This window comes from Crinia signifera, chromosome 19 (assembly GCF_055691185.1).
Source record: "Crinia signifera chromosome 19, ASM5569118v1, whole genome shotgun sequence".
NCBI classification, from domain to species: Eukaryota; Metazoa; Chordata; class Amphibia; order Anura; family Myobatrachidae; genus Crinia; species Crinia signifera.
In genome coordinates, this window is record NC_139226.1 from 138,722,554 (window position 1) to 138,750,193 (window position 27,640).

General features: G+C 52.3%; 1 protein-coding gene across 4 annotated transcripts in view; it reads left to right on the forward strand.

The window, feature by feature from the left end:
* CLSTN1 (calsyntenin 1) overlaps positions 1–25,982 on the forward strand; it is a 67,166-nt gene extending 41,184 nt beyond the window's left edge. For 2 of the 4 annotated variants that reach the window (XM_083163499.1, XM_083163500.1), the window contains 12 exons: positions 214–462; positions 803–924; positions 6,256–6,418; positions 7,580–7,630; positions 8,229–8,386; positions 8,868–9,016; positions 9,134–9,360; positions 11,656–11,826; positions 11,911–12,056; positions 13,599–13,734; positions 19,194–19,378; positions 23,521–25,982. In XM_083163499.1, coding sequence (XP_083019625.1) covers positions 214–462; positions 803–924; positions 6,256–6,418; positions 7,580–7,630; positions 8,229–8,386; positions 8,868–9,016; positions 9,134–9,360; positions 11,656–11,826; positions 11,911–12,056; positions 13,599–13,734; positions 19,194–19,378; positions 23,521–23,721 — 1,958 coding nt within the window. In that variant the 3' untranslated portion in view covers positions 23,722–25,982. The remainder of the gene's footprint in view (positions 1–213; positions 463–802; positions 925–6,255; positions 6,419–7,579; positions 7,631–8,228; positions 8,387–8,867; positions 9,017–9,133; positions 9,361–11,655; positions 11,827–11,910; positions 12,057–13,598; positions 13,735–19,193; positions 19,379–23,520) is intronic. The other 2 variants (XM_083163501.1, XM_083163502.1) reach the window with 1 other exon arrangement.
* The last annotated feature ends 1,658 nt before the right edge of the window (positions 25,983–27,640 follow it).

Here is a 27,640-nt window from a genome sequence, read left to right on the forward strand (position 1 = left end):
AGTCGCTGAGTGTTTTATAAGCTCCACAGTAGCAATATTCCTAACAGAATCTATGTAGGAACGGGTACAGACCTCTCTGGGCTGAGCCATCGCGTGCCGCAAGGCGCAGTCCTGTGGGGGGTGGGGGGGGGGGGGGGGGTGGGGGTCACCGGTATCAGAACTTAGTCTAATAAGCCCCAAGAGAAGCTGATGTTCATCTCTGTGTTTATGTAGGGGCCACGTCCAACACCGCGGAGCTGCTGCCCACTCCCAGCGCCACTTCCAACTGGACCGTGGGGCTGTCTACAGATAACGGACATGACAGTGACCAGGTGTTTGAGTTTAATGGCACGCAGGCGGTGAAGATCCCCGATGGTGTTGTTACCACTGACCTAAAAGAGCCGTTTGTGATATCGGTCTGGATGAGGCACGGACCAGGAGGACGGGAGAAGGAGACCATCCTGTGTAATTCTGACAAGACAGGTACCGGTAGCCTATTATACGGGTTCAGTAGGATCCCCACAGAGGGATAGCGCAACAAGGCGAACTGCACTGTGCAAGGTTCTAAGCCCCCATTGCCCCCGTTCCCTGTTCCCGTCGTTGACCCCAGAATAGACCCTGTGCACCGGGATTCCAGCTGGCGGTAATGTAGGCAGTCATGATCTTGGCGTTGGCATCCTAACCACAGGGATCCTGACTGGCACAGTAGCTACATCCCCCTTATACTGGTAACGCTGTGTATACAATGCTTCTGCTGCTGGAGGCGCGCTGCTCCGCGCTGTTATCACTGCACTGTTGACTACAGCTTGTGCCCTTTATCTAGACATGAATCGTCACCACTACTCGCTCTACATTCACAACTGCAAGCTGGGATTCCTGCTTCGCCAAGAGCCCTCTGAGCAGAAGACCTACAAACCTGCCGAGTTCCACTGGAAGTTAAACCAGGTGAGCGGAGCTGCTGTCCCTGCAGGCCAGGTGCATGTGATTATCAGGAGCAGCTGTTCTGTAATGTGTGCGCTCTGAGAAGGACACTGTAGTGGCGGCCATGCACCGCTGGACAGTGGGAGAGGGTAGTATTGCCCAGTATTGGGCTTGGACAGATGTACCTGTCCCTGCCGCATGTCCAGGGCTTTGCCCTAAGCGACGGACTAGAGATTGGCAGAGACCCTTCTTCTTTCTGTATATGATCTGATGGACCCTCTCATTAGTCAGTCCTGATATTTCTGCATTATTATGGCCAATAGAACCATAGTCACTCACACCCCCATTTGATGAATTACAAGCACCAGTTGACCGATGAGGGAAATGACCTTCAGCAAGAACTGGAATTTGGCCAAGCTCTAGAACACATAGACTTTCCCATGAAATATTCCCATTTTGCTATCTTTTTACGCCTCAGTGAGAATGTTCCACACGTCTGCCGTTTGTTGGCATGAAAGGTGGGGTGTGGGGGGGAGGGGAGCGGCTGCAGCCCCAGATTGCTGCAGAAAGACACGTGTGTGTGATAATTATGCCTGTCCTCCAGCAGATTGCCGTGGGAGGTGTGGGCTGCAAGTTACTGTGCAGTAAACACTTGTTCATGTCACACTGTAGCGCAGGGCGCAGACTGGAATAACCACGGTGTCGGTTTGCCGTGTGTTGAATCACAACCTGACACAAGAAGTGTTATGAAGATGTTGGTGTTCTCATGGCGTCTCCAAAGCTTCAGACAAATAATGGTTTGTGGCTGAGTTGCAGAGTTTGGACTAAGCTTGGCCTGTACTCAGCATAGTGAGCGATTTGTGCAGATTTAATATAGTTACAATGTATCATAAAACATGTAACTAATAGCAGGTATCCCGATCAGTTGGTGCAACACCAATGCCAGAACCAATAGCCGGTGTCCCGATCAGTTGGTGCAACACCAATGCCAGAACCAATAGCCGGTGTCCCGATCAGTTAGTGCAACAGGTTAGCTAGACTATACAGTACCGACACAGGATGCCAGTTGGGTTGCGAGATGGAATACATACAAATAACCGTTTGTCAGAATACCGATGCTGGCATCCTAAACCCACTTCCCCCCCCAATCCTTCCTTCTAGAAGCTTAATCCAAACTTCCCCTCCCGCAGGCTATCCCTAAGTTCCCCAATAGCACCTAAACCAAACCCTGGCCATACGCTCACCACACACTAAATGATCGGGATACCGGCTGTTGGTTCTGGCATCGGTGTTGCACTAATTGATCGGGATACCGGCTATTGGTTCTGGCTAATTGATCGGGATACCGGCTATTGGTTCTGGCTAATTGATCGGGATACCGGCTATTGGTTCTGGCTAATTGATCGGGATACCGGCTATTGGTTCTGGCTAATTGATCGGGATACCGGCTATTGGTTCTGGCATCGGTGTTGCACTAACTGATGGGGATACCGGCTGTTGGTTCTGGCATCGCTTTTGCACTAATTGATCGGGATACCGGCTATTGGTTCTGGCATCGGTGTTGCGCTAATTGATCGGGATACCGGCTATTGGTTCTGGCTAATTGATCAGGATACCGGCTATTGGTTCTGGCATCGGTGTTGCGCTAATTGATCGGGATACCGGCTATTGGTTCTGGCTAATTGATCGGGATACCGGCTATTGGTTCTGGCATCGGTGTTGCGCTAATTGATCGGGACACCGGCTATTGGTTCTGGCATCGGTGTTGCACTAACTGATGGGGATACCGGCTATTGATTCTGGCATCAGTGTTGCATTGACTGATGGAGACACCGGCTGTTGGTTCTGGCATCGGTGTTGCACTAACTGATCGGGATACCGGCTACTGGTTCTAGCATTGGTGTTGCACCAACTGATCGGGATACCGGCTATTGGTTCTGGCATCGGTGTTGCACTAACTGATCGGTATACCGGCTATTGGTTCTGGCATTGGTGTTGCACCTACTGATCGGGACACCGGCTATTGGTTCTGGCATTGGTGTTGCACCAACTGATCGGGACACCGGCTATTGGTTCTGGCATCTGTGTTGCACTAACTGATCGGGATACCGGCTATTGGTTCTGGCATTGGTGTTGCACCAACTGATCGGAACACCAGCTATTGGTTCTGGCATCTTTGTAGCACCAACTGGGTCTGGCATTGGTTTTCTGACTTTTATGAAGATTTATTATTATACAACATTAATAAACGTGTGATCTGGGAACATCAGCGGCCGCGTCAGGAATACCATTAGGTCGCGATAAGTGAAAGCTCTCATTACTGTTACTGATGCCCTCGGATGCGGATAGTCCTGGTCCCTCCCCGGGAGCTGCGGTGACCTTGTCTTATACTTCTCTCTCTTTGCTATAAATGGCTCTGATTTCACCAGACTTCATGTCTTCACAATGTAACATAATGAGCGAGTTCTGCTCCCCTGACGCTGCGGTTCCCTTCCGATACAGAGAGCGAGCCCTCCCCGGTCCTTACTGTGAGGGTGATACATGCTGTGGGGCACATCTACATCTGCAGCTGGAGTAATCCGATGCCCCCTGCGGTGCGATGGGCCGTGTACATTACCGCATGAAATAGGCTAGAATATGGGCAAAATGTACCGTGACTGGGAAAGCTCTGGTGCACCAACCTTACGGGAGGGAGAAACTGGCTCCAAGCTGCACAGATATTGTATCATACAACTGATATAATTTAATAAGCACAAAATATTCCACCACATGCACATTCCATACGTGTCACCAGTGAGGTGTGTGCCCATACTGGCATGGCGCTGGTGCCCATCTTCCTGGGTCACTGCCCCAAGCTGCAGAGTGTAACGCATTGCATCCTTGTATAATATTACCTCCTTATATGGGGCTCTTATACCATCTCCCTATTGTTACACTCCAGAGAATGTAAGGCTACTCCGCCTCCTTATATACAATGGTCAGGTGTACTTGTGCTCGCTGTGTGATCCTGCGGGATCCTCCTTATATACAATGGTCAGGTGCACTTGTGCTCGCTGTGTGTCTGTACATTGGGACTGGTTGGCTGTGTGATCCTGCGGGATCCTCCTTATATATAATGGTCAGGTGTACTTGTGCTCACTGTGTGTCTGTACATTGGGACTGGTTGGCTGCGTGATCCTGCGGGATACTCCTTATATACAATGGTCAGGTGCACTTGTGCTCGCTGTGTGTCTGTACATTGGGACTGGTTGGCTGTGTGATCCTGCGGGATCCTCCTTATATATAATGGTCAGGTGTACTTGTGCTCGCTGTGTGACGTCTGTGTGTCTGTACATTGGGACTGGTTGGTTGTGTGATCCTGCGGGATCCTCCTTATATATAATGGTCAGGTGTACTTGTGCTCGCTGTGTGACGTCTGTGTGTCTGTACATTGGGACTGGTTGGTTGTGTGATCCTGCGGGATCCTCCTTATATATACTGGTCAGGTGTACTTGTGCTCGCTGTGTGTCTGTACATTGGGACTGGTTGGTTGTGTGATCCTGCGGGATCCTCCTTATATATACTGGTCAGGTGTACTTGTGCTCGCTGTGTGTCTGTACATTGGGACTGGTTGGCTGTGTGATCCTGCGGGATCCTCCTTATATATACTGGTCAGGTGTACTTGTGCTCGCTGTGTGTCTGTACATTAGGACTGGTTGGTTGTGTGATCCTGCGGGATCCTCCTTATATATACTGGTCAGGTGTACTTGTGCTCGCTGTGTGTCTGTACATTGGGACTGGTTGGCTGTGTGATCCTGCGGGATCCTCCTTATATATACTGGTCAGGTGTACTTGTGCTCGCTGTGTGTCTGTACATTAGGACTGGTTGACTGTGTGATCCTGTGGGATCCTCCTTATATATAATGGTCAGGTGTACTTGTGCTCGCTGTGTGACGTCTGTGTGTCTGTACATTAGGACTGGTTGGTTGTGTGATCCTGCGGGATCCTCCTTATATATACTGGTCAGGTGTACTTGTGCTCGCTGTGTGTCTGTACATTAGGACTAGTTGGCTGTGTGATCCTGCGGGATCCTCCTTATATATAATGGTCAGGTGTACTTGTGCTCACTGTGTGACGTCTGTGTGTCTGTACATTAGGACTGGTTGGTTGTGTGATCCTGCGGGATCCTCCTTATATATACTGGTCAGGTGTACTTGTGCTCGCTGTGTGTCTGTACATTGGGACTGGTTGGCTGTGTGATCCTGCGGGATCCTCCTTATATATAATGGTCAGGTGTACTTGTGCTCGCTGTGTGTCTGTACATTAGGACTGGTTGGCTGTGTGATCCTGCGGGATCCTCCTTATATATACTGGTCAGGTGTACTTGTGCTCGCTATGTGACGTCTGTTTTGTCTGTACATTGGGACTGGTTGGTTTTGTGATCCTGCGGGATCCTCCTTATATATAATGGTCAGGTGTACTTGTGCTCGCTGTGTGACGTCTGTGTGTCTGTACATTGGGACTGGTTGGTTGTGTGATCCGGCGGGATCCTCCTTATATATAATGGTCAGGTGTACTTGTGCTCGCTGTGTGTCTGTACATTGGGACTGGTTGGCTGTGTGATCCTGCAGGATCCTCCTTATATATAATGGTCAGGTGTACTTGTGCTCGCTGTGTGTCTGTACATTGGGACTGGTTGGTTGTGTGATCCTGCGGGATCCTCCTTATATATAATGGTCAGGTGTACGTGTGCTCGCTGTGTGACGTCTGTGTGTCTGTACATTGGGACTGGTTGGTTGTGTGATCCTGCAGGATCCTCCTTATATATAATGGTCAGGTGTGACGTCTGTGTGTCTCTACATTGGGACTGGATGGTTGTGTGATCCTGTGGGCACTGTTCCGGCTAGTTAGCCCATGCCTGCATCTTTCCAGTTATTATATAATGCCCTTGTCTGTCTGACATGACCTGCAGCAATGGCCACAGTGATCCCGTTCTCTCCCAGCTCTGGTGCCAGACCCCCATGTGCACTGGTTGCTGGGGTTAGTAAGGGGACGGCTACATACGCAGGCTGTAGTGCTGACTGGCTGACACCGGATGAACAGGGTTCTATACAGACCACTGGGCCGCACTACAGGCGAGCATGCGGCTTTTTATGCCGTCATGTGACTTCTGTAGCAGTTCCCTTGTGTGTATTTCCTGTGCCTACTAATGTAGTGAGTCCTGTACCACCCGTGGCTGTTTAGGACTGGTGGTGTTACACGTTGCACACTTACAATCCTGAGCTTGTCCTACAGCAGATCGGCGGGGGTTTTGGCTGCTGGGATCCATCGGGTGCTAATAACAGGCCACCGGCCTTCCGCGTTCTGTCTCTACAGGCCTGCGACAAGGAATGGCATCACTATGTCCTCACAGTAGACGTCCCCACAGTCACCCTCTACGTGGACGGCGTTCTGTATGACCCATTCACGGTGACTGAGGACTACCCGCTACACCCTACACAGCTGGACACCCAGCTCATGGTCGGAGCTTGCTGGCAAGGTAATGGCACCCATCTAGGGCACATATAGGGTACACTCTGCAGCATATAGAAAGTGCCGCGTGTTTATATACACATTATAATGCAACCTCTGTAACAAATACCATGGTGTAGTACAAACAGCTAAACCTGTATTGGCAGATGCAGCGGGTCCATGTAGTAGTGTACTCTCTGGGGCCCTCATTGGTCAATAGATCCGAATGAATTGATTGGCTGCATTTCTCATGAATATTCATGCCTGGGACGGGTTGGGATCATTTGGTCTATTGCATTATGGTCGAAAGTCATTAGGTCGACATGCTAAAAGGTCGACATGACTCTAGGTCGACATGGGAAAAGGTCGACATGATTCTAGGTCGAAAGGTCATTAGTTCGACAAGGTCATTAGTTCGACATTGTCTATGTCGACATTCACAAGGTCGATATGGGGTTTGTCACTGTTTTTTTACCTGAATGTCAACACAGTCGACATGGACACAGTTTAAAGTGCACTGCATCCCCTCGCATCGCTCGCTGCGCTCGCTATGCGTCGGGCACAGTGCCTCGCTACGCTCGGCACACTATTTTATTCTCCCACCACGCCCTAGTGGATGGTAGGGCATGAAATACCGCCTGTCGGCACATGTTGGCTCAAAAAACAGTGAAAAACTCCATGTCAACCTTGTGAATGTCGACATAGACAATGTCGAACTAATGACCTTGTCGAACTAATGACCTTTTGAACTAATGACCTTTCGAACTAGAATCATGTCGACCTTTTCCCATGTCGACCTAGAGTCATGTCGACCTTTTAGCATGTCGACCTAATGGATTCGACCTAATGGATTCGACCTAATGACTGTCAACCATAATGCAGTAGACCAAATGACCGCATCCCGCCTGGGACACAACTGGTTTGGAGGAGTCCTGCGTTTTGTTGTAGGCATGTAGACTGTAGTAATATGGGCAGGTCTCCGTGGGGGAGGGGGGGCTTGCTGTCTATGTGCCAGCCATACAATGTGCTTCGTAAGCCGACAGAGCGCGCCGACCCTAACAGACCCGGTGCCGACGTGGGACGTCCGTGAGATGAGCCGATGCATTGTTGTCCTAAGCTGTTGTGTTGTTCCAATGTCCCTAACCCTGTGGTCACTTCCCCTGTTTGTCCTTCTCTTACTGTTCTGCAGAGTACTCAGGAAGTGGGAATGTCACTGAGCCAATGACAGACAGCGATGCAGGTGTCTGCTGTCCATTCCTCCCCATCCATCTCCACCAAACCACACTGACATGTCACCCATCCGTGCATGACTCTTGCCCCATTTATTTTTATTTTTTGGGCCTTCTGCTGCCCTTCTTTTGGTTCTAGACCCCCCCCTATCATATAACACCGGTGCAATGCTAACCTTGCGCTTTGTGCATCTCCGCGGTATTACTGGGAAGTCTACAGTATATGGGCGAACAATGGTTACTGCATTGCTTCCTGGGATTTGTAGTTCCACCACTGCTGACTCCCCCCTCTTTCACTGTAGCACTGACCACTTTCACATTCCATTGTAATAACTATTTATGACTGGCTTTTTATACCTGTCAGAAGTTTACCATACAAGGCTTATGGTGGAACCGCTGGTTAGCTGCCACGGCTTGCCCGATCCATACCTCCTCCTATCTCCGATGCTTCCATCTATCCTCCCCAGAGCACATCTGCATGACTCTCCCCTCTGGTGGTACCGGCAGAGACTGGACGTTACTAACCTGCATGCCATACTGTAACCTCTCCCGCGGGTGGCCTCCGTGCCGGCACCAGCTGACTGACGGCTGTCTCCTCTCTCTGTCCAGGTGGCGAGCAGCACATGGCTCAGTTTTTCCGTGGAAACCTGGCAGGACTGATGATCCGCACTGGGAAGCTGGATAGCAAGAAGGTGATAGACTGTCTGTATACCTGCAAAGAGGGCCTGGATTTCCCTCCTGCAGACGGAGTGGGCAAGGGCATGAAGGTGAGTCAGACACTAGGAGCAGTGAGACCGTACTGGTAGGACGTAAGGGGACAGCGCAGTAATGCCTACAGGACAAATGACCTTCGTATACTGAGATCAAATCATTGCTATTCTGAATGTATGTAGTTGGTCTAAGCCCAATATTGGCCGCACTTGTACTTTACAACATCCGAAGTCTCCTATTGTAGAGACAGCGCTGTAGAAATGTGATTATTAAGTCACATTAAATGATGATAGATGATAATGCAATTATTACTTGTAGCACAGTGCTTGTTACTGTATGGTATAGCACCCCCTCATCCCGTGTACCCCAAGCTACGCACTCATTCCCCTCTCCAGAAGCCTAGGGAAAGTGGCTGACCGGAAGAAGTAAAGCAAAGTTGGGCACCAGGGTGGTCTGCTGGGTATAGAGGGGGGAGTGTATACACCTAGAACGTCACCAGGTGCTGCCGTGTGTACTGACCTGAATTTCGTCTCGCAGATTAATCTGAGTCCCAGCCAGTCCAGCCTGACGCTGGAAGGAGATGACATTGACCGGTTTGACCAGGCCATGCAGCATATCTCCTACCTGAACTCCCGTCAGTTCCCCACCCCGGGCATCAGACGCCTGAAGGTCACCACCACTGTAAAGTATGTTTAATATCTGAGCGTATAAAACCCCTTTAATGAGATAAAGCTGGAATGAGCCGCCTTGTAGGTGACTGCTGCACCCCCGTCACACTGCAGCCTCCTTGTGTTCTCCCGTAGGTGCTTCAACGAGGAGACCTGCATCAGTGTCCCGGATGTGGAGGGTTACGTCATGGTGCTGCAGCCGGAGGAGCCCAAGATCAGTCTGAGCGGCATCGACCACTTTGCCCGTTCAGCCTCAGAGTTTGAGAGCACAGAAGGTGTTTCTCTGTTCCCCGAGCTACATCTCATCAGCACCATCACACGTGAGGTGGAGGCAGAAGGAGAAGGGGATGAGGATCCTACAGGTTTGTGCATCCAACCTCATTTATATGCAGATATATTAGGCTTCAAGCTGTTGCTCAGTTACACCGTGCTCGTGTGTTCCACTGTTTGATGCTCGTGTGTTCCACTGTCTGATGCTCGTGTGTTCCACTGTCTGAGGCCCGTGTGTTCCGCTGTCTGGTGCTCGTGTGTTCCACTGTCTGGTGCTCGTGTGTTCCGCTGTCTGGTGCTCGTGTGTTCCACTGTCTGATGCTCGTGTGTTCCGCTGTCTGGTGCTCGTGTGTTCCGCTGTCTGGTGCTCGTGTGTTCCGCTGTCTGATGCTCGTGTGTTCCACTGTCTGATGCTCGTGTGTTCCGCTGTCTGGTGCTCGTGTGTTCCACTCTCTGGTGCTCGTGTGTTCCGCTGTCTGAGGCTTGTGTGTTCCACTGTCTGATGCTCGTGTGTTCCACTGTCCGGTGCTCGTGTGTTCCGCTGTCCGGTGCTCGTGTGTTCCGCTGTCCGATGCTCGTGTGTTCCGCTGTCTGGTGCTCGTGTGTTCCACTGTCTGGTGCTCGTGTGTTCCGCTGTCTGATGCTCGTGTGTTCCACTGTCTGATGCTCGTGTGTTCCGCTGTCTGGTGCTCGTGTGTTCCACTCTCTGGTGCTCGTGTGTTCCGCTGTCTGAGGCTTGTGTGTTCCACTGTCTGATGCTCGTGTGTTCCACTGTCCGGTGCTCGTGTGTTCCGCTGTCCGGTGCTCGTGTGTTCCGCTGTCCGATGCTCGTGTGTTCCGCTGTCTGGTGCTCGTGTGTTCCACTGTCTGGTGCTCGTGTGTTCCACTGTCTGGTGCTCGTGTGTTCCACTGTCTGAGGCTTGTGTGTTCCACTGTCTGATGCTCGTGTGTTCCGCTGTCTGGTGCTCGTGTGTTCCACTCTCTGGTGCTCGTGTGTTCCACTGTCTGAGGCTTGTGTGTTCCACTGTCTGAGGCTTGTGTGTTCCACTGTCTGATGCTCGTGTGTTCCACTGTCCGGTGCTCGTGTGTTCCGCTGTCCGGTGCTCGTGTGTTCCGCTGTCCGATGCTCGTGTGTTCCGCTGTCTGGTGCTCGTGTGTTCCACTGTCTGGTGCTCGTGTGTTCCACTGTCTGAGGCTTGTGTGTTCCACTGTCTGAGGCTTGTGTGTTCCACTGTCTGATGCTCGTGTGTTCCACTGTCTGGTGCTCGTGTGTTCCACTGTCTGGTGCTCGTGTGTTCCACTGTCTGATGCCGGTGTGTTCCTCTGTCTGATGCCGGTGTGTTCCACTGTCTGGTGATCGTGTGTTTCGCTGTCTGGTGATCGTGTGTTTCGCTGTCTGGTGATCGTGTGTTTCGCTGTCTGGTGCTCGTGTGTTCCGCTGTCTGGTGCTCGTGTGTTCCGCTGTCTGGTGCTCGTGTGTTCCGCTGTCTGGTGCTCGTGTGTTCCGCTGTCTGGTGCTCGTGTGTTCCGCTGTCTGGTGCTCGTGTGTTCCGCTGTCTGGTGCTCGTGTGTTCCGCTGTCTGGTGCTCGTGTGTTCCGCTGTCTGGTGCTCGTGTGTTCCGCTGTCTGATGCTCGTGTGTTCCGCTGTCTGGTGCTCGTGTGTTCCGCTGTCTGGTGCCCGTGTGTTCCGCTGTCTGGTGCCCGTGTGTTCCGCTGTCTGGTGCCCGTGTGTTCCGCTGTCTGGTGCCCGTGTGTTCCGCTGTCTGATGCCCGTGTGTTCCACTGTCTGGTGCTCCTGTGTTCCACTGTCTGGTGCTCGTGTGTTCCACTGTCTGGTGCTCGTGTGTTCCACTGTCTACAGCGACAACCATGGCTGCTGCAGCTATCCAATAAGAAGCACCCTGAGTCTTATTGGTATTACTGGGCTGGCTGCTGCAGACTGCGTCCATTGCGATCGACTAGTCCTGTGTCTATGGTTGATCAGTCGATCGCAATGGACCTTTTGGCCACCTAACAAACCTCTGCCTGAGCCCTCTCGCTGGTCCTGCACCTTCCCGGTACCCTCAGCTCTCAGTGTATCTGCGCACCCACTGCTGGTGTGTACGTGGCTCTGGTGGAGGGCGCCTGTGTGGTTCCAGCTGCTGTGTAATAAGCTGCAGATCTGATACATGGGTGACTGAAGTGGAAATGGATTTACAGTAACTCCTTTTATGCAGCCAACCGTTCCAGTGATGGCGGCTGCTGCAATCTGGGGCCGTTCTGGTAGCGACCACATTCACCACTGTACCTCTGGGGCAGAACGGTACATTGTGTCCATCCTGTCAGGCTATATTGGGGGTCCTGTATATGACACATTAACCGGTGACTTGTCCTCTGTCTACATTAGTACAAGAGTCCCTGGTGTCGGAGGAGATCATGCATAACCTGGACACATGTGAGATCACTGTGGTGGGAGAGGACCTGGATCCCAATAGGGAGAGTCTGCAGCTGGACCTGACTCACCTGCAGCAGAAGGGGATGGAGATGACCAGCTCCAACCAGGGCGTGGTTATAACCGGTAAGTGTCCCCACATATTAGTCCCGCTTGGGACATGTTGTGTACCGGCGGCAGTCACACTAACGCTCCTTTCATTCCTCACAGGTGTGGACACAATGGCGCATTACGAGGAGGTGCTGCATCTGGTCCGCTACAGGAACTGGAACACCGTCTCGCTGTTTGATAGGAAGTTTAAACTGGTCTGCTCTGAGCTGAACGGCCGCTACACCAGCAACGAGTTCCAGGTGGAGGTGAGCCTATGGGCCGATGAGTGATGTGTGCGGGGCCTGTATTCCCTGCTAGCTGGACCTTACTGTCAGGGAGGGGGACTTACGGTCATAGTGTTCCGTACAGGTGAAGACCAAAACCTCATCATCCCGTCATCGTCTGTCACACTAACACTCTAATACTTCACTCTACTTTTTATTTGTGGTGTGGCCCGGGGTGGTCAGGAGGTACCCTGCACCCCAGAGGGGATCCCTTATAATGTTAAGGACCTGACCGACGGTGTTACCTTGACAGACGGTTGGCAGGCTAATACTAGACCAAAAACCTCCTATATTATATATAATAAATGACAATATAATGGTGTCCTGTCGCAGGTAGCACATCCCATTATGAGTAGCTGGGGTGTGCAGTCCAGGCCCCATCCTGTAATAACTCCCCTGTAGATTGTAAGCTCTTGTGAGCAGGGCCGTCACTTACACCATCACACACACAACCTACAATGTTCTGTCCTGCGAGTCTGCTCTGTGTATGTACTTTGTAAAGTAATGCAATGCGGGCACCGTGCGATGTCATATACATAAAGGGTAATGATCATTAAGATAACGTAGCCCACTCTGTGCCTTCTCCCGCTGCCTAAGGGCCCGCTCTGTGCCTTCTCCCGCTGCCTAAGGGCCCGCTCTGTGCCTTTTCCCGCTGCCTAAGGGCCCGCTCTGTGCCTTCTCCCGCTGCCTAAGGGCCCGCTCTGTGCCTTTTCCCGCTGCCTAAGGGCCCGCTCTGTGCCTTCTCCCGCTGCCTAAGGACCCGCTCTGTGCCTTCTCCCGCTGCCTAAGGGCCCGCTCTGTGCCTTCTCCCGCTGCCTAAGGGCCCGCTCTGTGCCTTCTCCCGCTGCCTAAGGGCCCGCTCTGTGCCTTTTCCCGCTGCCTAAGGGCCCGCTCTGTGCCTTCTCCCGCTGCCTAAGGACCCGCTCTGTGCCTTCTCCCGCTGCCTAAGGGCCCGCTCTGTGCCTTCTCCCGCTGCCTAAGGGCCTGCTCTGTGCCTTCTCCCGCTGCCTAAGGGCCCGCTCTGTGCCTTCTCCCGCTGCCTAAGGGCCCGCTCTGTGCCTTCTCCTGCTGCCTAAGGGCCCCGCTCTGTGCCTTTCCCGCTGCCTAAGGGCCCGCTCTGTGCCTTCTCCCGCTGCCTAAGGGCCCGCTCTGTGCCTTCTCCCGCTGCCTAAGGGCCTGCTCTGTGCCTTCTCCTGCTGCCTAAGGGCCCCGCTCTGTGCCTTTCCCGCTGCCTAAGGGCCCGCTCTGTGCCTTCTCCCGCTGCCTAAGGGCCCGCTCTGTGCCTTCTCCCGCTGCCTAAGGGCCCAATGTTAAACACGGAGCGCCTGCTGCACGACGGTACACACGGAGCGCCTGCTGCACGATGCACTCGCATGCACAGAGTTAGTCCGATATCAGACTGTTCTAGAACTGGGGGGACAAAGGCTTTCAGGGTGCACCCGGCTTCCGTAGCAGCTGCTGATCATACACGTGATGCTATGACGTATGATGTAATCTATGTAACGCTGTGTGTTCCTGTTGCAGGTGAATGTGATTCACACCGCCAGCCCCGCCGAGTCTCCCAATCACATCGCTGCTCAGCCACAGTTCGTCCATCCCGTCCATCATTCCTTGGTGGACCTGTCCGGACACAACCTGGCCAATCCTCACCCAACGTCAGGTGCGTTACAGGTGGATACGGTCCCATGTTGTGTGATTGCTACATACAAACGCTTTACTAATGGCTAATGGATTTGTGAACTGAAAAAGATCATTTATTGTTCTGCCGTCAGCTGGATGTATACACTGGTCTCACCCGTTCTATTGTTCTGCCGTCAGCCGGAGGTATACACCGGTCTCACCCGTTCTATTGTTCTGCCGTCAGCCGGATGTATACACTGGTCTCACCCGTTCTTTTGTTCTGGCGTCAGCTGGATGTATACACCAGTCTCACCCGTTCTATTGTTCTGCCCTCAGCTGGATGTATACACCAGTCTCACCCGTTCTATTGTTCTGCCGTCAGCTGGATATATACACCAGTCTCACCCGTTCTATTGTTCTGCCGTCAGCTGGATATATACACCAGTCTCACCCGTTCTATTGTTCTGCCGTCAGCCGGAGGTATACACCAGTCTCACCCGTTCTATTGTTCTGCCGTCAGCTGGATGTATACACCAGTCTCACCCGTTCTATTGTTCTGCCGTCAGCTGGATATATACACCAGTCTCACCCATTCTATTGTTCTGCCGTCAGCTGGATGTATACACCAGTCTCACCCGTTCTATTGTTCTGCCGTCAGCTGGATATATACACCAGTCTCACCCGTTCTATTGTTCTGCCGTCAGTCAGAGATATACACCAGTCTCACCCGTTCTATTGTTCTGCCGTCAGCCGGAGGTATACACCGGTCTCACCCGTTCTATTGTTCTGCCGTCAGCTGGATGTATACACCAGTCTCACCCGTTCTATTGTTCTGCCGTCAGTCGGAGGTATACACCAGTCTCACCCGTTCTATTGTTCTGCCGTCAGTCGGAGGTATACACCAGTCTCACCAGTTCTATTGTTCTGCCGTCAGCCGGAGGTATACACCGGTCTCACCCGTTCTATTGTTCTGCCATCAGCCGGATGTATACACTGGTCTCACTCGTTCTTTTGTTCTGCCGTCAGCTGGATGTATACACCAGTCTCACCCGTTCTATTGTTCTGCCCTCAGCTGGATCTATACACCAGTCTCACCCATTCTATTGTTCTGCCGTCAGCTGGATATATACACCAGTCTCACCCGTTCTATTGTTCTGCCGTCAGCTGGATGTATACATCTCTCACCCGTTCTTTAGTTCTGCCGTCAGCCAAATGTATACAATGATCTCACCCGTTCCATTGTTCTGCCGTCAGCCGGATATATACACCGTTCTCACCTGTTCTATTGTTCTGCCGCCAGCTGGATGTATACATCTGTCTCACCCGTTCTATAGTTCTGCCGTCAGCCGGATGTATACACTGTTCTCATCCATTCTATTGTTCTGCCGTCAGCTGGATGTATATACCGTTCTCACCCGTTCTATACCGTTCTCACCCGTTCTGCCGTCAGCCGGATGTATACATCTGTCTCACCCGTTCTATTGTTCTGCCGTCAGTTGGATGTATATACCGGTCTCACCCGTTCTATTCTGCCGTCAGCCGGATGTATACACCGGTCTCACCCGTTCTATTGTTCTGCCGTCAGCCGGATGTATACATCGGTCTCACCCGTTCTATTGTTCTGCCGTCAGCCGGATGTATACATCGGTCTCACCCGTTCTATTGTTCTGCCGTCAGCCGGATGTATAAATCGGTCTCACCCGTTCTATAGTTCTGCCATCAGCCGGATGTATACACTGTTCTCATCCATTCTATTGTTCTGCCGTCAGCTGGATGTATATACCGTTCTCACCCGTTCTATACCGTTCTCACCTGTTCTGCCGTCAGCCAGATTATACATCTGTCTCACCCGTTCTATTGTTCTGCCGTCAGCCGGATGTATACATCTGTCTCACCCGTTCTATTGTTCTGCCGTCAGTTGGATGTATATACCGGTCTCACCCGTTCTATTCTGCCGTCAGCCGGATGTATACATAGGTCTCACCCGTTCTATTGTTCTGCCGTCAGCCGGATGTATATACCGGTCTCACCCGTTCTATTGTTCTGCCGTCAGCCGGATGTATACATCGGTCTCACCCGTTCTATTGTTCTGCCGTCAGCCGGATGTTTACATCTGTCTCACCCATTCTATTGTTCTGCCGTCTCTGCCGTCAGCAGGATGTATACATCTGTCTCACCCATTCTATTGTTCTGCCGTCAGCCGGATGTATACATCGTCTCACCCGTTCTATTATTCTGCCGTCAGCAGGATGTATACATCTGTCTCACCCGTTCTATTGTTCTGCCGTCAGCCGGAAGTATACACCGGTCTCACCCGTTCTATTGTTCTGCCGTCAGCCGGATGTATACATCGGTCTCACCCGTTCTATTGTTCTGCCGTCAGCCGGATGTATACATCTCTCACCCGTTCTTTAGTTCTGCCGTCAGCCGAATGTATACACCGGTCTCACCCGTTCCATTGTTCTGCCGTCAGCTGGATATATACACCGTTCTCACCTGTTCTATTGTTCTGCCGCCAGCCGGATGTATACATCTGTCTCACCCGTTCTATAGTTCTGCCGTCAGCCGGATGTATACACTGTTCTCATCCATTCTATTGTTCTGCCGTCAGCTGGATGTATATACCGTTCTCACCCGTTCTGCCGTCAGCCGGATGTATACATCTGTCTCACCCGTTCTATTGTTCTGCCGTCAGCCAGATGTATACATCTGTCTCACCCATTCTATTGTTCTGCCGTCAGCCGGATGTATACATCGTCTCACCCGTTCTATTGTTCTGCCGTCAGCCGGAGGTATACATCTGTCTCACCCGTTCTATTGTTCTGCCATCAGCCGGAAGTATACATCTGTCTCACCCGTCAGCTGGAGGTATACATCTGTCTCACCCGTTCTATTGTTCTGCTGTCAGCCGGATGTATACACTGGTCTCACCCGTTCTATTGTTCTGTAGACAACGGCTCACTTGCTCTGTTTTGGCGCCCTCTGCTGTTACCATGTAGTGCAGCAATTGCTGCGATGGCAGTGACATGCAGCGATTGTGTCACAGAGTTTGGAACCTGTCGGATCAGACAGAGGGTCTCGTCTGACCAACTGTCCACAGTCTTACGCAACATCTTGCTGGTGTCGGAGTGTGGGAAAGGCGGGATATATTGTGTGATATATCGTACACATCATATAGTGTGTGCCCCCGATCCATTGTATCCAGCTGCCGTTACATAATCCCATTGCCGTTGCATAATCCCGCTACATAATCCCATTGTATAGGCTTGATGTCCAATGGGACATCTACATGGCTGATACTGTTACAGGACACATAACTATACATTGCAGCAGTGTATAGTGAAAAACCAATATAGTTTATAGTGGAAATGTATGATTATGCGGACCGTGTGACTGAGGTCTGTCTGGGTGTGACACCGAGGTCTGTGTGGCTGTATGCTGGGTGACTGTGGGGACTGTGGTTGTATACTGGGTGTGTGACTGAGGTCTGTCTGGGTGTGACTCCGAGGTCTGTGTGGCTGTATGCTGGGTGACTGTGGGGACTGTGGTTGTATACTGGGTGTGTGACTGAGGTCTGTTTGGCTGTACACTGGGTATGACTCTGGGGACTCTGGGGACTGTGTGACTGTACGCTGGGTATGACTCTGGGGACTGTGTGGCTGTACGCTGGGTGTGTGACTGTGAGGACTGCGTGAATCTAAGCTGGGTGTGACTCTGCGGTCTGTGCGGCTGTACGCTGGGTGTGTGACTGTGAGGACTGCGTGAATCTAAGATGGGTGTGACTCTGCGGTCTGTGCGGCTGTACGCTGGGTGTGTGACTCTGCGGTCTGTGCGGCTGTACGCTGGGTGTGTGTGAGGACTGTGTGAATCTAAGCTGGGTGTGACTCTGCGGTCTGTGCGGCTGTACACTGGGTGTGTGACTGTGGGGTCTGTGCGGCTGTATGCTGGGTGTGACTGGGGTCTGTGCGGCTGTATGCTGGGTGTGACACTGGGGTCTGTGCGGCTGTATGCTGGGTGTGACTCTGCGGTCTGTGCGGCTGTACGCTGGGTGTGTGACTGGGGTCTGTGCGGCTGTATGCTGGGTGTGACTGGGGTCTGTGCGGCTGTATGCTGGGTGTGACTGTGGGGTCTGTGCGGCTGTATGCTGGGTGTGACTGTGGGGTCTGTGCGGCTGTATGCTGGGTGTGACTGTGGGGTCTGTGCGGCTGTATGCTGGGTGTGACTGGGGTCTGTGCGGCTGTATGCTGGGTGTGACACTGGGGTCTGTGCGGCTGTATGCTGGGTGTGACTCTGCGGTCTGTGCGGCTGTACGCTGGGTGTGTGACTGTGGGGTCTGTGCGGCTGTATGCTGGGTGTGACTGTGGGGTCTGTGCGGCTGTATGCTGGGTGTGACTGGGGTCTGTGCTGCTGTACGCTGGGTGTGTGACTGTGGGGTCTGTGCGGCTGTATGCTGGGTGTGACTGTGGGGTCTGTGCGGCTGTACGCTGGGTGTGTGACTGTGGGGTATGTGCGGCTGTATGCTGGGTGTGACTGGGGTCTGTGCGGCTGTATGCTGGGTGTGACACTGGGGTCTGTGCGGCTGTATGCTGGGTGTGACTCTGCGGTCTGTGCGGCTGTACGCTGGGTGTGTGACTGTGGGGTCTGTGCGGCTGTATGCTGGGTGTGACTGTATGCTGGGTGTGACTGTGGGGTCTGTGCGGCTGTATGCTGGGTGTGACTGTGGGGTCTGTGCGGCTGTATGCTGGGTGTGACTGTGTGGGTTCTGTGTGGCTGTATGCTGAGTGTGACTGTCGGGTCTGTGCGGCTGTACGCTGGGTGTGACTGGGGTCTGTGCGGCTGTATGCTGGGTGTGACTGTGGGGTCTGTGTGGCTGTATGCTGGGTGTGACTGTGGGGTCTGTGTGGCTGTATGCTGGGTGTGACTGTGGGGTCTGTGTGGCTGTATGCTGGGTGTGACTGTGGGGTCTGTGTGGCTGTATGCTGGGTGTGACTGTGGGGTCTGTGCGGCTGTATGCTGGGTGTGACTGTGGGGTCTGTGTGGCTGTATGCGACTGTGGGGTCTGTGCGGCTGTATGCTGGGTGTGACTGTGGGGTCTGTGCGGCTGTATGTTGGGTGTGACTGTGGGGTCTGTGCGGCTGTATGCTGGGTGTGACTGTGGGGTCTGTGTGGCTGTATGCTGGGTGTGACTGTGGGGTCTGTGCGGCTGTATGCTGGGTGTGACTGTGGGGTCTGTGCGGCTGTATGCTGGGTGTGACTGTGGGGTCTGTGTGGCTGTATGCTGGGTGTGACTGTGGGGTCTGTGCGGCTGTATGCTGGGTGTGACTGTGGGGTCTGTGCGGCTGTATGCTGGGTGTGACTGGGGTCTGTGTGACTGTGGGGTCTGCGCGGCCATACGCAGTGATACACGTATCCTCATACTTCCAGTCACACAGCATTGGAATGGATGAGGCGTTGGGTTAGTGGCTCTGCTGGCAGCTTACTGTATCTTCTCCTCCACAGTTGTGCCCAGCGCAGCGACCATTGTGATTGTGGTCTGCGTGAGTTTCCTTGTCTTCATGATCATTCTGGGAGTGTTCCGCATCCGTGCCGCTCACCAGCGAACCGTCCGGGACCAAGAGGGCGGCAAGGAGAATGAGATGGACTGGGATGACTCTGCTCTCACCATCACTGTAAATCCCATGGAGGTAAGAGTCTGACCTCTGTGTGCAAGCGCTGTGCCGGAGCCCCCCCTCTGTGTGCGAGCGCTGTGCCGGAGCCCCCCCTCTGTGTGCGAGCGCTGTGCCGGAGCCCCCCTCTGTGTGCGAGCGCTGTGCCGGAGCCCCCCTCTGTGTGCGAGCGCTGTGCCGGAGCCCCCCTCTGTGTGCGAGCGCTGTGCCGGAGCCCCCCCCCCCCTCTGTGTGCGAGCACTGTGCCGGAGCCCCCCCCCCTCTGTGTGCGAGCGCTGTGCCGGAGCCCCCCCTCTGTGTCGAGCGCTGTGCCGGAGCCCCCCCTCTGTGTGCGAGCGCTGTGTCCCGGAGCCCCCCCCCCTCTCTGTGTGCGAGCGCTGTGCCGGAACCCCCCTCTGTGTCGAGCGCTGTGCCGGAGCGCCCTCTGGGAGCAGTCATTCTCTTCTGGTGATTATATCTTCACTCCTCCAAGGGGCCTGCAGCATCTGCTACTCTCCCAGCTGCAGGCAGCACTAGACGGTCACAGAAAAAGTTTATATAGAATGCCTTGAGAGCAGTATTTCCATATATAAATATATGTATGTTTCGGGTTACTTCTAACCCTTCTTCAGACTGCACCTTTTAGTAACTGAGAGGTGCACATGGTACGGGCGATGGGGAGATTTGTGGAGGCCATGTTCTCACAAGACACACTGGGGTGACACACATATCATGGGCATTGTGCATAGTTGGGTCATAGTTGATAACTACTTCATCACCATAGAGAATAACTGTAGAATGGAGAGCGTCGCCTTTTATCTATGTATAGACCCCGGACAGTCAGGGTGAGCGTTGCGCTTCCATGGTCCAGGTGTATGATCAGCTGTAATACTATACGCATGGTGCTGATACTACGGGTTCTACACCAGGCATTGCTAGTAAATTGAGCGATGTTGTAAAGTCATGTCTGGTTAATGTAGCGTATACAGACTGTCAGAACAGTGCTGGGTATAATGATATATAAAGGTCATGGTCACGTGTATCGAGTCATGTTTGGAAACATTAAATATAAAACCACAATAATTATATAATACAATATGATTACATAGGAGAACACCGTGCATCTGTGACTTATCTCATGCCCACGGATGATGTGCGCTGCCGTGTCCTGGCCACACTAACAGGCCCGTGGTCTTACAGCTATAACAGCAGCACTATACAATCCATAACCAGCCCACGGATGATGTGCGCTGCCGTGTCCTGGCCACACTAACAGGCCCGTGGTCTTACAGCTATAACAGCAGCACTATACAATCCATAACCAACCCACAGATGATGTGTGCTGCCGTGTCCTGGCCACACTAACAGGCCCGTGGTCTCACAGCTATAACAGCAGCAGTATACAATCCATAACCAACCCACGGATGATGTGTGCTGCCGTGTCCTGACCACACTAACAGGCCCGTGGTCTCACAGCTATAACAGCAGCACTATACAATCCATAACCAACCCACGGATGATGTGCGCTGCCGTGTCCTGGCCACGCTAACAGGCACGTGGTCTTACAGCTATAACAGCAGCAGTATACAATCCATAACCAACCCACGGATGATGTGCGCAGCCGTGTCCTGGCCACACTGATAGGCCCGTGGCCTTACAGCTATAACAGCAGCACTATACAATCCATAACCAGCCCACGGATGATGTGCGCTGCCGTGTCCTGGCCACACTAACAGGCCCGTGGTCTTCTAGCTATAACAGCAGCACTATACAATCCATAACCAACCCACGGATGATGTGCGCAGCCGTGTCCTGGCCACACTAACAGGCACGTGGTCTCACAGCTATAACAGCAGCAGTATACAATCCATAACCAGCCCACGGATGATGTGCGCAGCCGTGTCCTGGCCACACTGACAGGCCTGTGGTCTCACAGCTATAACAGCAGCAGTATACAATCCATAACCAACCCACGGATGATGTGTGCTGCCGTGTCCTGGCCACACTGACAGGCCCGTGGTCTCACAGCTATAACAGCAGCACTATACAATCCATAACCAGCCCAGGGATGATGTGCGCTGCCGTGTCCAGGCCACACTAACAGGCCCGTGGTCTTACAGCTATAACAGCAGCACTATACAATCCATAACCAGCCCAGGGATGATGTGCGCTGCCGTGTCCAGGCCACACTAACAGGCCCGTGGTCTTACAGCTATAACAGCAGCACTATACAATCCATAACCAACCCACGGATGATGTGCGCTGCCGTGTCCTGGCCACACTAACAGGCCCGTGGTCTTACAGCTATAACAGCAGCACTATACAATCCATAACCAACCCACGGATGATGTGCGCTGCCGTGTCCTGGCCACACTAACAGGCCTGTGGTCTTACAGCTATACCAGCAGCACTATACAATCCATAACCAACCCACGGATGATGTGTGCTGCCGTGTCCTGACCACACTAACAGGCCCGTGGTCTCACAGCTATAACAGCATCACTATACAATCCATAACCAACCCACGGATGATGTGCGCTGCCGTTTCCTGGCCACACTAACAGGCCCGTGGTCTCACATCTATAGCAGCAGCACTATACAATCCATAACCAGCCCACGGATGATGTGCGCTGCCGTGTCCTGGCCACACTAACAGGCCCGTGGTCTTACAGCTATGAGGCCAGCACTATACAATCCATAACCAACCCACGGATGATGTGCGCTGCCGTGTCCTGGCCACACTAACAGGCACGTGGTCTTACAGCTATGAGGCCAGCACTATACAATCCATAACCAACCCACAGATGATGTGCGCTGCTGTGTCCTGGCCACACTAACAGGCCCGTGGTCTTACAGCTATGAGGCCAGCACTATACAATCCATAACCAACCCACGGATGATGTGCGCTGCTGTGTCCTTGCCACACTAACAGGCACGTGGTCTTACAGCTATGAGGCCAGCACTATACAATCCATAACCAACCCACGGATGATGTGCGCTGCTGTGTCCTGGCCACACTAACAGGCCCGTGGTCTTACAGCTATGAGGCCAGCACTATACAATCCATAACCAACCCACGGATGATGTGCGCTGCTGTGTCCTGGCTACACTAACAGGCCCGTGGTCTTACAGCTATAACAGCAGCACTATACAATCCATAACCAGCCCACGGATGATGTGCGCTGCCGTGTCCTGGCCACACTAACAGGCCCGTGGTCTCACAGCTGTAACAGCAGCACTATACAATCCATAACCAGCCCAGGGATGAGTGCTGCCGTGTCCAGGCCACACTAACAGGCCTGTGGTCTCACAGCTGTAACAGCAGCACTATACAATCCATAACCAGCCCAGGGATGAGTGCTGCCGTGTCCAGGCCACACTAACAGGTCCGTGGTCTCACATCTATAACAGCAGCACTATACAATCCATAACCAACCCACGGATGATGTGCGCCGCTGTGTCCTGGCCACACTGATAGGCCCGTGGTCTTACAGCTATAACAGCAGCACTATACAATCCATAACCAGCCCACGGATGATGTGTACTGCCGTGTCCTGGCCACACTAACAGGCACGTGGTCTTACCAACACAAACGAGCGTTGTTTCCATTTTCAGGAGTGGTTTAAGGCTTTGAATTCTAGTGCGAGTACATCTATTACAATGATATATAGCAAGAGATAGATAGATGAGATATAGATAGATAGATATACACAGGCAAACGCACTCGTCTCAGAAGAAATCTCGCAGCATCCCAATTGCAGTACTGCCTGGCGACGGGCCAATAAAGGGCTCGAAACGTTGCAAGCTGCAATTGTGATGCTGTGAGATTTTTTCTGAGACGAGTGCCGGAGTTCGCCTGTAGACATACCTCTTTTCCTCCGTGGCACCGACAGCAGCAGATGAGAGCAAGTGCCGGCTGATTGCATTATATTAGCAGTTAATTTAGTGTGTGCAGAGCCCCTACAATGTCTGTTTAAACAATGTGGTCACAAGCCATAGGGCACCCCAAAACTAGGAAAGGTGAGTGCCGATGTTACCGGCTGACGCACCTGGCTAGATTTAACCAATGACTGATTGCAGTACCTATGGGCAGTGTACTGTGCAGCGTCTGACTGCCAGGCTCGCCCATGTGGGATGATGCACCGTGCCTTCATCGTATGTGTCCTGCTCTTCTGTTGCAGACCTATGAAGACCAGCACAGCAGTGAGGAGGAAGAGGAGGATGATGATGATGAGGAGAGCGAGGACGGGGAAGATGACGACATCACCAGCGCTGAATCGGAGAGCAGCGAGGAAGAAGAGGGTGCCGAGCAGGAAGAGGACCAGCAGAATGTGAACCGGCAGCAGCAGCTGGAGTGGGATGATTCCACCCTGACCTACTGATCTCAGCCGCCATCACCACCCCGTCACCACCGCACACACTCATCTTCCTGCGGAACACATGGAGACACGGCGCCTCCTCTTCTGCCCTCCTGGTGATTGGGGCCAGTGTTTCGGATCCATCTTGCACTTTCCTTCCACGTTCTCTCCGGCGCTCAGTGTTCGGGGGGGACACTTCATTCGTCATTCCTTATTTCTGTTCTAAACGCTGCACAAATGGTGGCTGACTGACTCCATGTAGACTGGTGATTTTATTGTTTGTTTTTACCCAAATTACTGCATGTCCGATATTGGCAGAATTCACCCAGGAACCCGCTCTCTGTCCGGTGCCAGTCTCTCCTGGCGACATTGCAAAGCGCTCCACTGACCGCAGAGGGCGGCGCAAGTAGAAGGCGACTCGTAAAAGTAGTAAAAGACTTTTTAATATTTTGTTGTAAATACGTTGGAATTAATGTAATTATGTCCATGTGGATAGGTGTGAAGGGGATTGGGATCATGGAATGCAGGTTGGCACCTGTGCCAGTCCTGTACAGCCTCAGTGAGGCAATTCTCCATGGCTGGCAGAGGTCTGCAGGAAAACAAGGTAGTGCATGCCAGCTTTAATACTTGCCCCGCAGCGTCTGGGTGACATGTATATGGGAAGCACAGAGCTGTAATTATTCCTAATGGTGGCACCAGCGCACCAGACCTCAGCGGGGCGAGAGTACAGCCCAGATGCCTCTGTTCTCTGCTTACACCCATCTGGGTACGTCTACCTTTCAGCCCCCAGTGGGGGGGTTTCCTGAGCTCATTTTTGGTGGAGAGATGCCGGCGAGAGCACCAGACCTACAAGATATCCTCTCCTGCCCAGCATTTGCCAGCTGGGCATTACCAATATTGTTTACATGTAACTTTTTATGGTTTCCCAAACTGGCTTTAAGTAATTCTGTAAATTGTGCTTGAAGAAAAAAAAACACAAACCCAAACTCTCCTGTAAATGAGGTGGAGAGGTTTGTTGAGTGACTGGCATCTCATGGGCACCTGTGCCAGCTGTCTGTGGCTTGGAAGTAACTAGAGATGCCAACAGCCATATGGGGCAGAGTATAGTATCCACAAATCCACGTTCTCCTGCTCCTTGTGGAACTAAAAGACCCAGCATTGCATGCAGGCTTCCGCTGCAGCACAGCCGCCGGGTGGCCCGTCCCCAGACGCAGTCCCTGCCCGCCATTGCGGACATCTATGTATGACCTCCTCAATGATCGCTGGGTTAGGCCAAGGATGTCTTCTCTACAGTATAACCCATTGCATGTACAGATGGCCGTCTAGTAACAGTCACAGATAATTGTGCTAGAGATTGGGGAACCTTTTAAAACTGCAGATAATTTTAATTGAGGGGAAGCATTTTACCCTACGCACATCAGACTTCCTGTCAACTGGCCCTACTGACTGGTGATGGTTAATGTATAATAATGTTACACAAAGCGACCAGCTCCCCGCCGCGCTAGGCATAACGTCTGCATGCATTGTGTTAAAGGATGTCTCTGCTTCCAGGTTGTGTGGCCCCTGACACTGGGAGGGGGGGGGGGGGATGTGGGTGTAAGTAGGAACAGGTGTTATGTGCCAGGTAAGTTGATGATGTCATTATTTGGAATGGCGTTATTTGTACGCTGTCATTTTAAAATAACATAGATTTAGATGATTTGATGGTGATGTTGAAAAAGTTGGGGCGGCTGTCGCCTACGCCCAGCCGGGGGCACAGTGTCTGTGCCCAGCTGGGGGCACCGTGTCTGTGTGACGACAGCTGCGTTAGATGGCTGGAAAGATAAGTGAGAGTTGATCGCTGCACGTTGTAGAGTAAATGAGCGTCTGTGTAGGGGTCAGCGGTGTACAGGATTCAGGGTCTCATCCTCCATACAGTAGCGCCGCAGTCCTGCTGGCTTAGGCTTTGTTTACCATAAATGTAAATTCTTAGATTTTTACGTAAGATACGGGGAAATGTTTTACTGACTTCTGTGATGACATAACTGCTAGCTCTTGAGTAACCTGTGGAACGTTACCTTTGTTCCGCCCAGTTGTCCTGTGTTTATGTTGTGTAGCTCTGTCCATTAATATCACCGTAGCTGCTGTACTTAGACTTTATCGCCTCTGCGTCCCGTGTAACACAACCGCTGAAGCTTTCTCTGATGCTGTATGTAGGCGCAATGGATATTAACTTCTCAGATTTGTATATTGGTGATAGGTCCGTTTGAACAGTCTATAAGCTACAATAAATATCTGGTTCTAAATCCTGCTGCCCGTCTCGTGTTATTTGCATTGCACCCACGGTGATGCCGTGGCCCGACGTTGTGCCGTGTGCATGTCATCGCTGACACAATGGGTATGGAGAGAATGAATACTTTCTGTGAATGGTGAGGGGGATGACATTCATGCACACCATTGCCAAAAGGCGTGTCCCCTCGTATTACACTAGAACATGTAAGGAGACCAGATGCGCCTCAGGCAGTATTCCTCCAGCGTTCCAGGGATGCTTCTATTCCTCCATCATCCACTAGGTGTCACTGGAGTTACACTGTGGAATAGAAGGGTGACTGCAGGCAGTATTCCTCCATCAAGCTTTCCATGGGGGCTTCTATTTCTCCATCATCCACTAGGTGTCACTGGAGGTACACTGGGGAATAGAAGGGTGACTGCAGGCAGTATTCCTCCATCAAGCTTTCCATGGGGCTTCTATTTCTCCATCATCCACTAGGTGTCACTGGAGTTACAGTGAGGAATAGAAGGGCGACTGCAGGCAGTATTCCTCCAGCGTTCCATGGGGGCTTCTATTTCTCCATCATCCACTAGGTGTCACTGGAGTTACAGTGAGGAATAGAAGGGCGACTGCAGGCAGTATTCCTCCAGCGTTCCATGGGGCTTCTATTTCTCCATCATCCACTAGGTGTCACTGGAGTTATAGAGTGGAATAGAAGGGTGACTGCAGGCAGTATTCCTCCAGCGTTCCTTGGGGGCTTCTATTCCTCCATCATCCACTAGGTGTCACTGGAGTTACACTGGGGAATAGAAGGGCGACTGTAGGCAGTATTCCTCCAGCGTTCCTTGGGGGCTTCTATTCCTCCATCATCCACTAAGTGTCACTGGAGTTACACTGGGGAATAGAAGGGTGACTGCAGGCAGTATTCCTCCATCAAGCTTTCCATGGGGCTTCTATTTCTCCATCATCCACTAGGTGTCACTGGAGTTACAGTGAGGAATAGAAGGGCGACTGCAGGCAGTATTCCTCCAGCGTTCCATGGGGGCTTCTATTTCTCCATCATCCACTAGGTGTCACTGGAGTTACAGTGAGGAATAGAAGGGCGACTGCAGGCAGTATTCCTCCAGCGTTCCATGGGGCTTCTATTTCTCCATCATCCACTAGGTGTCACTGGAGTTATAGTGGGGAATAGAAGGGTGATTGCAGGCGGTATTCCTCCAGCATTCCATGGGGGGGGCTTCTATTTCTCCATCATCCACTAGGTGTCACTGGAGTTACAGTGGGGAATAGAAGGGCGACTGTAGGCGGTATTCCTCCATCCAGCATTCCATGGGGCTTCTATTTCTCTATCATCCACTAGGTGTTACTGGAGTTACACTGGGGAATAGAAAGGTGACTGCAGGCGGTATTCCTCCATCCAGCGTTCCATGGGGCTTCTATTTCTCCATCATCCACTAGGTGTCACTGGAGGTACACTGGGGAATAGAAGGGCGACTCTAGGCGGTATTCCTCCATCCAGCGTTCCATCGATGCTTCTATTTCTCCATCATCCACTAGGTGTCACTGGAGTTACACTGGGGAATAGAAGGGCGACTGCAGTCAGTATTCCTCCATCCAGCGTTCCATGGTCACTTCTATTTCTCCATCATCCACTAAGTGTCACTGGAGTTACACTGGGGAATAGAAGGGTGA